The 17568-nt window shown below is 34.2% G+C and overlaps 4 protein-coding genes across 4 annotated transcripts; 2 read left to right on the forward strand and 2 right to left on the reverse strand.

Moving 5' to 3' along the window:
* Nucleotides 1-1600, reverse strand: LOC140742493 (uncharacterized). Its single transcript, XM_073073391.1, has 2 exons — nucleotides 1350-1600; nucleotides 1-1084 (listed from the first exon to the last, which is right to left on the reverse strand). Coding segments are annotated over exons 1-2 (960 nt in total). The 5' UTR covers nucleotides 1351-1600; the 3' UTR covers nucleotides 1-125.
* A 581-nt stretch (nucleotides 1601-2181) lies between these two features.
* Nucleotides 2182-4998, reverse strand: mRpL40 (mitochondrial ribosomal protein L40). The gene is made up of 5 exons (XM_073073671.1): nucleotides 4831-4998; nucleotides 4671-4760; nucleotides 4197-4367; nucleotides 3315-3513; nucleotides 2182-2368 (listed from the first exon to the last, which is right to left on the reverse strand). Exons 1-5 carry the CDS (start codon nucleotides 4863-4865, stop codon nucleotides 2252-2254), a joined length of 612 nt encoding a protein of 203 aa, XP_072929772.1. The 5' UTR covers nucleotides 4866-4998; the 3' UTR covers nucleotides 2182-2251.
* Nucleotides 4999-6519: 1521 nt separating this feature from the next.
* Nucleotides 6520-16094, forward strand: LOC140742704 (carboxypeptidase B). The gene is made up of 10 exons (XM_073073672.1): nucleotides 6520-7087; nucleotides 8253-8387; nucleotides 8798-8947; nucleotides 9469-9964; nucleotides 11060-11065; nucleotides 14158-14367; nucleotides 14488-14587; nucleotides 14764-15075; nucleotides 15172-15442; nucleotides 15734-16094. Exons 1-10 carry the CDS (start codon nucleotides 6844-6846, stop codon nucleotides 16042-16044), a joined length of 2235 nt encoding a protein of 744 aa, XP_072929773.1. The 5' UTR covers nucleotides 6520-6843; the 3' UTR covers nucleotides 16045-16094.
* A 316-nt stretch (nucleotides 16095-16410) lies between these two features.
* LOC140742549 (uncharacterized) lies at nucleotides 16411-17406 on the forward strand. Its single transcript, XM_073073451.1, has 3 exons — nucleotides 16411-16609; nucleotides 16980-17063; nucleotides 17150-17406. Exons 1-3 carry the CDS (start codon nucleotides 16468-16470, stop codon nucleotides 17404-17406), a joined length of 483 nt encoding a protein of 160 aa, XP_072929552.1. The 5' UTR covers nucleotides 16411-16467.
* Nucleotides 17407-17568: the final 162 nt, after the last annotated feature.

Below are 17568 nucleotides of genomic sequence, written 5' to 3' on the forward strand. Positions count from 1 at the left end.
AAATCGAGTTCAAAAATTCCGTTACATACATCCATACATAGATACAACCCAAGCTAATAAAAGCGTGGTAAAAATGCAAACTTCGTGAATTAAAAATATCTAAATTTATTCGCTCTGAGTGATGTTTAATAAAATGGATTTCCAGTATCCGTTGTTGTTATTGTTGTTGAATCAGTAGTTGAAGTAACAGTTACAGTTGTAGTGAGTAAAGGTGTTGTTGTTGGAATTATTAATTTTGTTGTCATAGTAGTTGGAGATGTTGTTGTAGAAGTAGATGTTAAAGGTGTTGTAGAAGTAACTGTTGTTGGTGTAGGCGTAGCAGTTGTCGTAGATGTGGAAGTCACAGGTGTAGGTGTAGTTGATGGAGAAGTCAAAAGCGATGTTGTTATACTTGAAGGTTCTGTTAACGGAATGGTTTTTGCGGAACTAATATACGTTGTAGGTGTGTCTATTGTAGACATTGTTGTCGTCATTTCCAGAGGTGTTGTTATTGTTGTCGGCATAAATGTAGGTGAAGTTGTCGATATAGTAGTTGTTGATAGTGATGGTGACTCCGCAGTGGTTGTCGAATCCGCAATGATAGATAAGGCTGTAGTGTCCTTTGTTATAGTAGTTTCTGTATGATCCCAATTAACTTTACTTGATGCATCAGAATGTTTATTAATCTCATGTACATCTGGCACTGAACTTTTCTGTTCTTCCCTCGCAGTTTCTTCTTCTTCAGTATAACCAGTTGTTTTTATTACATTTTTAGTTGTTTGTGTATTTATACTGGATGTCATCTTTTTAGTAGTTGACTCTCGATTTGTATGTTTACCTTGTGACAAAGTTAACTTCAGTTTTTTAGTTCCATCTTTTGTTTTCTTTGGAAATATGTCGTTGTAATTCTTCTGTGGTTGTGGTGTTGATATAGTCTGTACCCTCATCTCCACTATGCGTTTAACAATACTAACTGGGATCCAGTGGCTGGGTAGTCCTGCTTCTATAGGATTATTTATAAATGCCACTTCGTCTTTTAAAACATCTGACCATTTAGAACATGAGACAAATTTACTTAAAACCATCATGCCTAATAATAAGATCACTGAAACAATAAATATTTTCATACATAGTATTATGATAATGAATCCTTTCTTAACTCAGTTCTACTCTACTGTTCTCGTGTTTTAGATGTCGTGACACCGAAAACCGAAAATTTCCAAATATCTTATTTAGGTGTGTTCGGGGTCGTGGATCAAATCCAGTACCCCTTAACAGATTATCATGATGACAGCCATTTGATTCCTCAAATATCAGATATGAATTAAAAAAAGGTTTATAATTCTGAATTAAACAACTTTGGAACTCACTTTCAAGTAATTATTGGCGTATTTTTCATTGTAATCAATCTTCATTTCACCGTCACATAATGACTACGACTTTCCCATAAAGTAAAAATTCCATAAGAAGAAAAACAACAAAATTGCATCGTGTTAGTAAAAAAGTAATAAAACGAGATATTTGATGAAGTATTTTTTGAGTAGATCACGCATGAAATTGAATTTTACTCTCGATTGACTTTATGTCTAGGTTTATAAAGCTTATCGTCATTATAAGCTCTTTATTATCTACACAGATTCAGATGTCTACTAAAATAACTCGAATAAAATCAAAATACCTTTTTATGTTTTAACATTTCAGAGATAGGATAACTGTTAATTGATTTTATAATATGGGTGCAGCCATGGGATGCAGCCCTTGTTATGGCCCATTAATAAGCAAGGGTTTCTACCACAAGTGAGGAAGGCTAGAGCAGACTTTACTATTTACATACTTTATTATTTTACTCTCATTCTCCAATGTGCTAGCAACAAAGGATTATTGGTTAAAAAAGGACGATGGGGTTCAGAGTTAACTACTGTAAAAAATGCATGTCATATCTCATAATTTTTCATCTTATTTCATTTCAATCGATTATCCATGTTACCGAGCAAGCGATTGCCGTGCCCTCCGAAGTAGAAAACGAGCATGAGATTCAGGCGCTAATGATCTTTGAACTCATTATTTAACTTTTAAAATAAAACACTGCTAGCGGATTTCGTTGCTGCAACTTTTGGAGAAATGACACAAGTTACTTTTACCCTGAAAAAATTTAGTTTAGTTAGAAAGTTTTTACTGAGATCACTAAAAATAAAACTACAATTGCTTTAAAACTGACTTTTAATAAAACTAACAACACATACTCAAATCTCTTAAATATTAACTAATGTTTCTAGTTCTGCCATTTCTTGGAAATATCAATGTATTCTCCATCTGGTGAGTCGTAGTTCTTGATGGGTGGTGTCGCTACTGGTCCCGTGATCGTGTAAGGTATCAACTGCAAATCCGGCTGTGAACAAACAAAATTCAATTACTAAAATTATAAATATGGAAAATAATCATAAAATATAATTTTGGGATCACAATTTTTTGGAAGAAAATTGTATCATATCTATTTAAAAAATCTCTATGAATGAAAAACAGCACGCTGTTACGTAGTAACTATTTATTAATCTGTGACACTGTTCAATTGATATGTTTATAACAATGGTTCTTAACTTATTCATTAAAATATTCAATACATTTTGTATCCTGCCAAGGTTATTTACTATTTGATGGTATACTTAAAAAATCTATTATTAATATTTTACCAACCATGGGTCCCTGTTCTACATAAATGTGATTTTGTACACAAATTCCTTTTACAACATATGCAAATAATAGTATATTTCAAATTCAGTGCATTAAGAGAACTAAATGATGTCTTTAGATTTCCAGAGTCCAGAGTCCAGTCCAACGATTTCCATGGTCGTTTGTCTACCGCACCGTCACCGAGCTGATACCGAGAACGAGATTATTTTGGGGCCGATTTTAATATGTCGTGACGGCGATAGTTTGTCCACCGCGACCAATATCAACCGTTTATTTTGTTCCTGCTGTCACGCATGTGACGGAAGTGTATGGATAAGTTCAAATGTGTTTTATATTGCCGGTACATTGGCCCGTCAAAATCTCTGTGCCGATCTAGCGGTCACGCCGATCTACGCGAAATATCGGCGGCCGGGATGACGGTGCTTGAGTGACGGACGTGCGGTGGACACGCGGCTATAGTAAATGTATGTACGCTACTTCGCCGCCATCATTAATTATCGGTATCGGCTCGGTGACGGTGGCGGTGCACAAACAGCATATGGATGTATAAACATATATAAATTCTGTCGGTGAAAATTCATGGGATCTATGACACAGGCAATTCTAGTATGTGGCTATGAATGTTAATTATATTTATAACTCACCATAACAGCTTCATCATATAGCTCTTCAGACTCTTCATACAGCTGATCCAGAGCCCGCTTCTGTGCTGACATTATTCTATCTATCTGAGCTATATTGGCCATAAACTCCTTCCTCTTGTACCTAGCCCAGTCCTTTTCTAAAAGGGCCCGTGCTTCCACTTGCTCTGCTGTTAATTGTACTGGAGGCCTCTTACGTTTGCTGGTATAACATTAATAATTAAGTTAATAAATATTAGTCATAGTATATAGTATTGATAGCCTAGTGGTTAAGAAACGTGGCCTCTTGATCGAGAAGCATGTTCAAATCCCAGGCACACACCTCTGATTCTTCAAAGTTATGTACGTATTAGAAGTTAATTATCACTTGCTTAAATGGTGAAGGAAAGCATCGTGAGGAAACCTGCATACCTGAGAATTCTTAAAAAAGTTTTCAAAGGTATGTGAAGTCTACCAATTCGCACTTGGCCAGCGTGTTGGACTAAGGCCTAATCCTTCTCATTCTAAGAGGAGACCCTTATAGGTGCCCAGCAGTGGGACAGTAAAGGGTTGATGATGATGAGCCATCGTATAGAAATGAGCTGATCTTAAGACACCTAATCACATCTTAAGTATATTTTGTGCAATCTATTAAGAAATTAACAAATATCAATATTGAGCCAACCCCTCCCTACCCTGATGACATCTACAAGTTGGACAAGTACCAAAAGCCTGTAGAACTTTTGAGTTTTAATTGATAGCTACCTTTTTATGATTCATTGTTGAACATTAAATATTCCATACATACTTAGGAGACCTGCGAAATCCCCATAGTGTTTCAGTGTCTGTGGGTTTATAAAGAACAGAGAATAAAACACAAAGCTTAAATAAACAATTAATATAAACCTCATTTGATCTATCAGATGCAATGGAACTTCCAACTCATCAATAGGTTTTAACTGCTGCGCATTCTTCTCTAGTCTTCTGATTTGCTTCTCCAACTTCTTACGTCTGCGATCCTCTCGGGCCTTGATGATGGCAGGATCAATCTTCTTCTTTTTCTTCAAAGGCTCAGCCCTGGAAATACAAAGGATGGGTGATTAGTGAAAAGTATCAAAATTATCAATATTACAATATCACTTATCTTACTAGTTGCTTTCAAAATGATTTGTTACATTATAATGTCAGTAGTTCTTCTCAAATCATATATCTAGAGAGTAATTCAATTAGTTTCTTAAAGTTAAAAAGAAGAAAAGGAAAAGTGTTACACTTAATTTACATGTTTAACGGCCTCTAAAATTATTTTGACAAGGATTTCTATCGTACTAAAGGAGTACTAACTCTATATTAATTGAACAATTATTAAATATGTTTTCTTACCATAGTTGGTCTGTTATCCTAAATTGTAACGCTGCAGACGTGCATATATTTCGTGTACTCAAGACTGAAGATGCTGCACTTATCGACAGTCTGTAAAAAAGTATTTTGTATAATTATTACACACTTTTGAGGTTACATCAATAACTAGTGATTTACTTACTTTGAGAACTGCCTAAGAACTGAAACATTCAACATTATAGAAATATGTTGCGTATTATTTGATGTTCTTGTAATAATGTTATGATAATTATAAGTTTTATTTATGAAACGACATTAAATAACATCTTATATCTAAACTCTATTCGATGTTGACATGAGTGAATGACTGTTGACTGACAGTCTGGTATCAAAGTCAGTGTCAGTGGACAACTGGACAGTGTCTTGCGTGACAATGAAGACGTTCTTTTCCACTCAAAATGTTTTCTTTTATTGGTGTCAAAGTTTAAAATATGGAATGATTAAGTTTCTTCCATTACAATTTATTGAAAGTTAGTTAAAATACCATAATATTAAAAACCTCCTGATAGTACCTTATTAGCTGTTATTATTTTAAGAATTATTTATCTAAACTTTTTTGCTTTAACCAAATGCAAAGACTTCAAACGGGACGTTAAGATATAACGTTCCTTTACAAGTTGCAACACACACACCTTTAATAAATAATAATAATATTTTATTCAAACGCCAAGAAAAATATTCTTAAGGTCGTTCAATGTAAAAAAAAATATAATATTAGTAACTTTGGCAAAGTTAATAATAGTCTCCACATCTTTTCTAAAACTCAATTTACAAAAATATATACCGGTACCGTACCGGTACTTTATATCAAGACATAACGATGTGGCTCCTCTGACCAAAAAAAAAACATTAATAACCTACATAATAAAATGACGACTGACGAGTATGACATATTATCTGCTTAAGAAGCTTCTCACACCAATTGATCGATCGTCGACCAAGATGTGGCTACAGATCGACGATCAATCAATAGGACAGACGGGCTACCGGGATGGAGAGTTGTCATCGTCGCCTATGGACATTTGAAACACTAGAGAAGTCGCTAATGCATCGCTGGCTTTAAATTTTGGCATTTTCTTGAAAATGCAAAAGGTGTTCTTCTTCAAATCTCTACTATTTCTACGCCCACCTCTGAATACGAACTGAATTCAGAGGTGGACGTAGACAGGGACAACCGTTGCCGACTCATCCGTATTTGTCGTCGATTTATTGTCGATTGGTGTGGCAACAACGATTGACGTTGAATTATCGATTATACGATATATTAATGGCATCAATCGTGATCCATCGATTGATGGCCTTGTGATGTGGGCACCCTAATTGTCCCTGTCTGATTCGTTATATACCTACCACAGACCTGTATTTATTTCTGTGATACCTACCAAACTGCAGGCGCTATCTACTTACAGGTACCCTGATTTACTGCTGCCTACTCTATTCACTTCTTAGATCTTTCGGTTTTATGAGTCAAAGATGAACCGGATATCGTAAAAATTTAACTTTAACTTAACTTTAACAATAACCACTTTAATTTTTATTCAAGAAATACCTAAAAACTGAACATTTATCTGATGTGTCATTAAGTAGGTTCTTTACCATATACGTGTACTATATAAGAGTAGTTGTATTCATATGCGAAGGGACATTCATATTCTAAGCACAATCACGACCAATCGGTCTAATAAATTATTTATAGTATAAACACAGAAAACCCATTTTTGTTTGGCGATCTTAGTCATTTAAAACGAAGAAAAAATGAACCGATTATGTCAGAACTTTACAAAACGGTAGAGGAGCTCACGAGGAGCAACTTGACTACTTTCTACACTTGAAAGATCTCACGCCTGCGTTTTGATTGAAAAACTGTACAAACCTGTACGACCATCTAAAGCCCAATGGGAAGACTTAAATGACTAAGAATGTGCTGTCTTTTTTTATTGTACACCGACATCCATAAAAATGTAAAGCATCTCATTATAGTAAACAAAACTCGCCGCTTCACATTATCCTCAAGATGCGCGTGTTTAACTTTATCTCATTCTTTGTTAAGGATCCATGGTATTGACATGTGCTGATATTAACGTACACAACATACAAACTTATTTTTTACTTTAAACTACTAATTGAGTATGTGTCACTTTGTTTAACATCGATCATGGATTTCGACGCTTATGCTCAATCTAATCAAACATTGCCAAAAGTGACCAGTGATTTATATATCTCAAATCTGACATCCAAAAGTGTGGTGACCGAAGTGTTTAATGATTTTTACGAAATGTACAAAAGTGCGGAATCGTCACAACTTATGGCATACAAAACGGTTTCTTATATCTTCGGAATAGTAATTTTCTTGAGTAACCTAACTGTTGTTATATCTAGTGGGCTCATATTAACAAAAGGTACGTACTTGTCTCTTTTTAAAGGGTTTTATTAAATTAAATCGTATTAAACGGACTTCACTTATTAAATTGCAAAAGACTAAAATTTTAACAGAAATAAAATAAATGAATACACACACTACAAATCACTTAAATAATTAAATTTGTCGACTAATATTTACATTTAGTAAATAGATACTACTTATTTCATTCGAATTACTGCTGTAAATAAAGACTATCCATAAAATTATGTTACTCCATAAAATATCAAAAAGTACTGTACCCGACTGTACTTCACTTGCGTCCATAATTTTTGTGCAATTCAAATATTATCCAAGAACAAATGCTCCAAAAAATATTCACATCGAATAAATAACCTCTTTCCTTTCGGAATCAGTTATAATGCTTAATACATCACTTAGCCTTGACCTCTCTTTTTTACAATGTATCGTCAACTTAAATAACGAATACGAAAGATTTAAGTTCGTAGGTAATACCTTTCACAATTTAAAAAGAATATTCTGCAATCCAACAACAAAATTTCTGTGCGGAATTTCCACTGACACAAATACTTGGGACTACTTAGAAGAAGCTAATTTGAAAGCAAACATTTCATCACTGTGTAGTATGAGAGTTCATTTGATTCTGATGTGTGATATAATCAATATACCATATGTTACTTAAGTAATGTAAGACTGAGGAATTTATGGCAACTTTTATATACACTTATAATATTGTTAAGTAGGTACATTTGTCTATACCGGTTCGCAGTTCAGGTGACCAGGATGTATTATTGAAAATTATCTTATTTTCTTAGAAAACAAGTAATTATACAGTTGTGAGGTGGTGATTGCAGCACGTTAACAATTCCAAACCGGAAACAATAACTTTAAAACGATTACACATGCATTACACCCGAGGACAAAATTAACTATAGGTACTAGAAAAAAATCTCGGTGTGTCCGATGACACAAATTTAAGCCAAAAGCCTATCACACCTACAAATTTATTTAAAATGGTTTACCATAGCATTCCACACTCGATCTCAGACAGATATTTTTGGGACAAAGTTGCGCACGCCAATGTACAAGTTCATTATTTTTAATTATGTAAAATATTCTAACCTCTTACAGACATACGTAAGTAAACAACATTATGAATAATTATTTACTTAATTTACCCGCAGGTCAACAACCGAAAAGCACATACCTTTTACTTGGCAATGTGTCCTTGGCTGATATGATAGCTGGAGTCTCTATCATCTTTAACGTCAGCATGGAGAACCCGATGAGTTCGAATCTACTGTGTATATTTCAAATTGGTAAGTATATTTCACAACAAGACCCACAACAAACATTCAAATTCAAGTCTCAAACCAACTCCAGCACGTGTTGAGTGAGTCCTACATTCAAATTGAAATTGAATACTTTTGAAGGTGGTAGGACCCTTTGTAGTTCGACTCCGGCGGCACTACCGCCACACCTATTTCTGCCTAATAACAACAGTGTTCTAAAGAGTGTATTGAAGAGTTTTGTAACGGAGACATTCTTTTCCGAGACGCTCCAGCTTAGTCCTCAGGGGTAGCGGCGCATCTGTGGCCAATCTCAGGTAGGAATGTCTAAACCTATCTGGGGTTGATTACATATGTCCATGGGTGGCTGTAGCCACTTACCATCAGGTGGACTGCATGCTCGTCTGCTATCCTATATTATACACCTTTTTTATATACAGGGATGTTGGTGTGTCCAGCCATGGTGTCCATATTCAGCGTCGGACTGATCGCAGTGGACCGGTACATCTACATTCTTCACGGGATTTATTACCAACGCTGGTTCAACACCACCAAAGTCAGGATCAGCATTTTATTTATATGGATGATCAGTAAGACAATTTCCATTATTTTTTAACATTATCTAAATCGTTTCTGAAGGTGAAAAACCCTTAATGCATTGTTTTTAATATAATTGCCGACATCGCATTTCCAAAAATAATATCCAAGTAAGTAACTTTGCTTTCTAAAATATATAATATCTTATATGTTAAGGACACCCATCGACATTGTACAACGTTAATGTGAAATACCTATAGTAAGCCTGTGAATTTAATATAACTTATTTCGTAAATAAAAATCATCTAGAATGTCCTAAATATAGATTTTATCAGATTAAATATTTTTTGCATAAAAATACGATAAATACACCAACAACAATTTGTAAATTCTATAGAAATGGTTGTTAAAACTGTTAACGTGTTAAAATGTGTTGTTACACTGTTCTTTCAATCTTTGTCCTAATACTTGATTACCTACTTTACTTACACTGAGTAATTACATAGTCATAAAATGAAAAATGCTAAGTCATTTAGCAAGATTTAATGACTTATGATTTAATGCTTTGTTACAGGTATAGTCTTAGGTTTTCTACCCGCAAGTGGATGGGTTAACAAAGAGCTAATGTTCAGTCGGTGCTACTACGTATCCCTATTTCCTGGTGGACTAATTTTACTGAACTCCCTGCTAAGTATTGTACCAATAATTGTCGTGGCTGTACTGTATTCTATCATCTTACTACGAGCTCTTAGAAATGTTGAAGAAATAAAAGCCTCAATAAAAACAGTCAGCGCGAAAACGCCCGAAAAACCTGAAATGAGAATTTATCGGGGTAATGGTAATTTAGCAAAGAATGCTCAATCAGTCAAGTCGCCCCAGAAAAGCACCCCCATTAAAATTAAAAGGAGTTTCTCGTTCAACGCCGGCTACGATAATAAAGACGTAACACCAAATTGTGCGAAATTTACCCAAAAATCCAAAAGTAATGACGACTTCATTAATACTAATGAGCTTGAATCTCGTCTTGATTATAATGGAATTGAAAAGGTTAAAAGTAAAAATGGCGTTCAGTTTGACTCAAAAATCAGTGTCTCGACACTGAGTACAACTTTCTCCGATCAGACCATTTCTGTTGTAGATCTAAACGAAAGTGACGTGAAAAGAAAGATGAGTTTAAAAGCCATAAAAAATAATTCAAAGAATAAACCGAAAGAACCTAATAAGTGGAGAGCGATAATAATAGTAATGCTTACATCTGGTAGTTTCATAGTAACCTGGATGCCCTTCTTTATAACTGTGATTTTCTATGTATTTTGCGAGGAAAAGATAACAAACCCAAAATGTATGCAAATTCGTATGTTATTGGGTGGACCTTTAGCTGTATTAGCCTTTTTGAATAGTATCTTGAATCCTTTAATTTACGCTTGGTGGCATAAAGGTTTTAAAAGAAGCCTCAAGTTATATATTCGACGACACATATGTAGGTACTTCTTAAAAAATACAAACAGATGAGTTTAAGAATATTCGGTAACCACAATGTGATTTATTAAATTGTAGTATATAAAGCAATGTAGATATGTCTTCCTATATATCGTTGCTTATGCTAAAAGCTGCATGCTAGGGTCATTAATGTAAAATTTATGAAATACATAATAAAATTATTTTGTCTTCGGCTGTCTTTTTAAAAGCTGGTGATTAAGATTAATGCTACATGGCTCTCTATACTAAATAATAGTGCTGTTTTTCAATTCCTTCCTAGTCATACTTTCATAGTTCTTTATGACTGAACTAATCATAATATTTCAGAAATAAATAGTTTGATCTCTTATTTCGTGTTTATTTTTTATATTACCACCAAAATTGGATGTTTCCTATTAAATAGATAGTACCCGTTGGTAACATAGATTAGTAAAGATACTTCGCCGCCTTGAAATTGAATGAAGCCACAAACGGCTTATTATAGTAAGTTCTTTTTTTGAATTCTTGACAAATAAAAACATTTTTAGAGAAAATTTACGAATAAATAACTAATACTGCGTAATTTACAATTACAATGTATAATTTACATAAATAAATAATTATTTCAAATATTTTAGGGACATTTTAGCACGGAGACGTGGCAAAACTTATTTCAATTCTCAAAACTGGGTACATTTTCTTGTTAGGAGTGAGTAATCTTTACTAATCTATGGTTGGTAATAAGCAATCTTAACCAATTTATGCCGTCCACGACTCGAAATGTGACAATTTAAGTACCAAAAACTGTCAAACTTTGAACTAGGGTGTGCAAAAATTGATTAAGCCTGATTATGATTTACGGGCGTAGATATTGTTAAACCATTTTCATTTCGCCTTAACACTTAAACCATAAAAGTGCATTTACAAAGGCGTAAGAAACCATCGAATAGAATCGTAAATATACTCGTAGTTGTAGTTAAGTACTTAACGAGATTTTCTTTAACATGTAAGTACTTAGGTCATAGATCAACAATATTATGATCTAAGTCAGTAAACATTGACTAAGGTAGATAAAATTTACCAGGAACTGCATACAAAGTAAATATAGGTACATTTCTAGATGAATATTTACTAAAATATGCAACTTGATGTAGATAATGGTTGATCAGTACTCCCCATAAATACATATATAACATTATGTAGAGATCGTTAAGAATTCTAATACGAAAGCAATTACTGTGAAAAAAACGTGCGAAAATAAAATTCCACCTTTTTTGCGTTTACTTTTACACTTTTTGGGTTCGACTTCGGAGGCCTCCGAATTGCCGAATTGCCGAATTGCCGACACTCCGAATTACCACATTATTATGCAGAACTAGGGTTCTGCCTAATAATAGCGGTATGCTGTGTTCTGATTTTAAGGGCGTGGTAAGGGGGGCATACTTTTTCTAGGCATTCCAGTTTATTATTCAGGGGTAGCGATGCATATGTGGCCTATCTCAGGGAGGAATCTAATCTTTCCTGGTATTAATTATATATGTCCATGCGCGGCGTTTCTATATGATACTCTCAGCACCTCATTTAGTTATCAATTAGTAAACTGAAACGTAATATAATAATAGTAGTAAATATGCGAAATGGCAAAGTTGCGAAACTTATCATTACCAAATTACATTTTATGATTCTATGCATACATTTTACGGCCCTTTCGTATCTATCTATCATACCAACGGAAATTGGTAGATATACCTAATAGATAAATATTATATGATCTGGATAAAGATATCTTAATGATAATAAAAACATAAAGTATATAGCGAATCTATCGTCGGCAGCGCAATAATATCTAAAAATCCATTTTTTTATGACACACACCACAAACTGAATATCTTAGTTAAGAATTAGGAAAATAAGTTGTAGAATTCTTATATCAAAAAGGATAGTGCCCAGCCCTTCTGTACCTTGAAAAAACAGTAAACAATGGATGAGTTAACAAATTGCCGTCCTTTACTCCTAACAAGATCAAATGTTATCGTTTAGATCAGCAATTACGTAGATCTGTTAGTATCGTAACATACCAACCTCGGATATTTAGGTAAGGACTTAGTTTCCATGGCCTGAAATATGAGTTTATTGAGCGCAAAATAACATTTGACCTTCACAATATAGCACAGGTATCCATATCCGACGAAGACATTGTAAATTCGCATTCAGCTTCTATTCTCCGTTATGACTTTTAAATGATGATGATGGGCATCAGTAATTATAGCATCAGATTTAAAGATCCTGAAATGTTTCAAGAATACTCGTCTCTTATTAATATATATGTATTTAATTGAGGAAAATGTCGAGTTTTTTAAACATCAAAACATTCTCGTTACTCAGGAACTTTACCTGTTTATCCAATTACCAAGTTCACTTCAACGAAATTATTGAAGATCTAATCTAAGTCATCGCACAGGATATATGTGTATTTAAGGAAAAAATCTGATAAATATTTCTGGGATTTCAAGATAACTTTTGTGCTTTGTCTCCACAAATTACCTTTTTGCTACGTGCGTGCACGCATTGCACGTAATAGGTGCTTTACCCACCGATGTCATAAAATGTTATTTACTGGGCGCCATGACAATGCATTATTCAGTTTTGTTCTGTTTGTTCTTTTTTATAATATAAGGGTAGCAGACGAGCATGCAGTCCACCTGATGGTAAGTGGCTACTGTCGCCCATGGACATCTGTAATCAACCCCAGATAGGATTAGATAGTGCTACCTGAGGTCGGCCACAGATGCGCCGCTACCACTGAGGACTAAGCTGGTACGCCTCGGAAAAGTCTGTCTCCCTTACCACACCCTTCGAACCGGAACTCAGCATCGCCTAACATTGCTGTTATTAGGTAGACATAGGTGTGGCGGTGGTTTCGCCAGAGTCGAACCACAAAGGGTTCTACTACCTTCTAAAAATCGTATTGTTATTACTGTATCTACCCGATACTCGCTATTAATTTAACGCTTCTTACTATAGACCTGTATTGTATTGTACCTATGGTCTATATTTCCACCGCCCACCTGGGATTCACCTAGTATTACGTGAGTAGATACCTGAGCACCCAACTTCAAAATATAAATCTAACTACATCATTTACTTATATCTCAAGTAGTACCTGCCCGGGTATCGCTTTACACAATCGCACATTATACCTGCCGTCCAGCACTTACGCGCTATTGTGTTCTGTGTCAAAGGATTATGGTAAACCACACATATATAATTACTTAAGTACTTGACACATTCTATCATATTATACTAATTAACACAAAATCAATTTATTTGCATCGAATTGATAATTACCAGAAACATTCCATGGATGTCTATACTTTAAACATATCAATATCATAATAAACGCTACTGATTACAGCAACCATAAAGATATAGGGATTACAATTTGATGAGGATAAAGTCTAAAACAGTAGCGCGAAGAGTTGCTGGTTTATTACGCAAAATGGCTTGGTTGGGGATATGTCTTCTTCTCGTGGTCTCTGTGGTTCAGGGACACCATGAGAAATATGAAGGGTAATTTGCACACTATTACGTTTTTCATCCAAATCTATTTATTGACTTACTCCACGCATCAATCGGCGATTATAAGCAAATTTGTCCACAAATTCGAAATTTGTCATTTTTTGCCAAACATGATTGTCAAATTTTCAATTGAGAATTGGTTAAAACTGATTATTTATAACTGTGGTGGTGTTAGCCGTCTACTTATTTTTAAGTGTGCTCTTTAATTCTTAACTTTGTTTTATAGACATCAACTATATCGTGTGGCGGGTTCATCCCTAGACATTCAGGAGTTGGAAGCGAGCTTGGATATCCTATCAGCAAAGCCACTAACGAAATCTGATTCTCGCCAGCTCGAAGCTTTAATCAGATTATCTCCAGAAGTTAAAGCAAAATGGCTGCAATATTTCGATGAAAAAAATATGGCATATACAAAAATTGCTGACAATCTTGCAGAGTAAGTACTCGTGAATAAACCTACACCTAAATTATTATTATTATTTAAATTTTACTGAAATAGCCTTTAAATTTTGATTTATGTATAATCAGTGTAATCAGATACCATATTAAAATTTAGCATACTTCGAGATGAAGAGGCCAAAAGCGAAGCGTCTAAAATGGCTGCCTCAAGAAGTGGTCGTTCCATGACCTGGAGCACGTATTACAGACATCAAGAGGTAATATTGTGTTAAAAGTATATTATTCGCTGTTGAAATTATTATTGTTGCCTTTACACCTTAGCAGTTTTCGAGGTAAATCCGCTCATACAAATAGGCAGACATATTTTTTTCTTCAATTTATTTTAATAATTTAATTTACTAGTAGTACTTAATTAATACAAAATATTTCACAGATGAACGACTATTTGGACGAACTAGGTGAAAAATATCCAGATCTGGTAACAGTTATAAACGCAGGAATGAGTTATGAGGGCCGTCAAATCAAATACGTGAGGATATCTACCACCCGTTTCGAGGACCTGCGTAAACCTGTTATCATCATGGATGCCGCAGTACACGCCAGAGAATGGGTCACGCCACCAGTAGCGTTCTACATCATCAACAACTTAGTGGTTGATATCGTTGACCGAAAATTGACTGAAAGCCTCGACTGGATCATCATTCCTATGGCCAATCCTGATGGTTACGAATACTCTATGGATGAGGTAAGAATGTAATTAGCTAGGAATGTCCTACGGGACAAACACCAATTTATCTAATTTATAAATTCAGCAACGATATTATACAAAATAATTTTGCAGGACCGTCTGTGGCGAAAGACACGTTCAAAGTCGCATGAAGGTGCTGAGGAGTGTCCTGGTGTAGACGGCAATCGAAACTTTGACCACTACTGGGGTACACGGGAAGCAAGCGCGAACCCATGTTCTATTATTTACGAAGGTCCTTCTCCCTTCTCTGAACCTGAGATCCGGATCATTAGGGATGCTGTATTGCAAAATCTCGATAGAACTTCCCTTTACATATCCATACACAGCTATGGCAACATGTTCCTGTATGCTTGGGGTCACAATGGTACGTATAGCAATACGTTTTGGAATATAAATATCCTTTACAGGTCATTTTTCAAACGTTTAATACATTAAAAAATCGGTAAAATTGAGTTTAAATTTTGTCAACGGCAAAAACGCCGGCGATATAAATTGTGCTAATTTCTGTGATAAAATGTTGTGATTTTTCTTTTTTTCGTCTATGCAAAGGCGGAACGCTTAACCTCATGTCATATTTTAGGTTGTAACGTATTAAATTAATATAGATGTAGTGTGGTGTAAAGTGGTTTTGTCTAATAAACGTTGTTTGTTTAAGCTACGCTTCCACCGAACGGTCTTTCGTTGCACCTTGCTGGTGTGAGAATGGCGACAGAAATCGATAAGCTGAAACTCGATAAAGCACCGAATTATATCGTTGGTAACGCAGCCCTCGTGTTATACTTTACTAGTGGCACGTCAAGAGACTGGACCCGAGCTGTAGGTATACCTCTAACGTATACCTTGGAGCTCCCCGGATATGAATACGAGTTCGTTGTACCCCCAGAGTATATTGAGCAAATTGTTACGGAAACGTGGGCGGGCATTGCTGCGGGCGCTCATTATGTACTTTCTATGTATAACTACTAACTGATATCAAGTAGATAATAAAATTATATTATGTGCAGAAGCAATAATAAAACATGCAAGTTATTGTTTGTTTAATTTACGCATAAAATAACAACTCTATAATTTACTTCACTACACACCAATTTCAAGTGTTATTTTTTTTGTTATTTATTCTGATATTTTCACAATAGATTCATTGAAAATATTTGTTGTTAAATTGGTAAATGCGATAAACATAAAGGGACAGGTAATGTTGCCAATATTATGATATTATGGCAAATTTTCCCCGTATTACAAGTTGTTTAGGCTATCGGCATAGATTCTATCGGCTATAAACTAAACGTACCTGGACTATTGTCTCGTTGAATTTATTTCTTGTTCAGTCTTATACAGCCACACACTTAAAACGTGATTTTATTAGTGAAGTATATTACGATAGTTCAAATGGCTTATCATCTTTTGTACATTCAAGTTATTGTTTACTGTATATTTGTCCAAAACTCAGAGCATGTTACATTTGAGCGAACTATACAAGCAACATCGCTTCCATATTACAAAATATTGATGACATTGGGATATTGTAAAGGTATTAATTATAAAAATATGTATTTCCTTGCCTATATATCTGTTACGCTACCATAGATTTTTTTAAGCTATTTTTACTGTAAACCTATACGATACCTTATTTAAGATTGCATAACGTGAGCACATTTATGAACCGCTGTGCATTCATAGTTACACTCCACGTCACTTTCTATAATATTAGATTATTACAAAGTAAGAACCTACTTAAGTACCTATAATTTACAGATTTTACACGAAAGAAAATAAACATTTAAATTCAATGTTTTGGAGAGTATTATATATGAAGAACTTGTTGAAATAATTTTATTTTTATAACTGCTATAGATATTTTAGGTACACTTATATAGATCCTGTATTGTTTATTTCTACAGAAAATGTTATTTTCAAGGAATATAAAAGATGGCCAACCACGAAGTTAAACAGAATAATGGACATATACTATAATAGTAATAATGGTAAATAATTGTGCCAATATTCACTAGAAATCATAGCTAAATTAAATGATTATCATAGTTTTTTTTTAATATTATGCTTGTTTTAGATCAGATAAGGGTTTCAAGAGTAGAAGTTGTTATAATAATAAATAATACAAATTGTTTGGCATTGTCTGCTTTTGGAGTTGGTCGAAGAGATTTTGCGGCAACAATATATTTCGCTACAAATATGGTTTTAATATCTTATGTTCTGACTATTTACTCTTGCGATAAAATTAATGAAGACATAATTTCAAATTCAACAGAAGATAAGTCTAAAATACCTTTTTACATATACAAAGTATTTAATGATACAGTGTTTTAATTAATTTGATACTATAATTTACCCTATTTAATGTATTGCCATAATGCCTCGGTGTAATAATATATTTTGAAATATATAGTTATTAAAAAAAACATTATATATTTATGTTGTAAATGTGTTTTAACCTTTACAAAACTATAGACGTATTATAGATTACAGATT

This window comes from Epargyreus clarus, unplaced genomic scaffold, assembly GCF_041222505.1.
Source record: "Epargyreus clarus isolate Ecla_fem2 unplaced genomic scaffold, WU_Ecla_fem_2.2 ptg000006l, whole genome shotgun sequence".
NCBI lineage: Eukaryota > Metazoa > Arthropoda > Insecta > Lepidoptera > Hesperiidae > Epargyreus > Epargyreus clarus.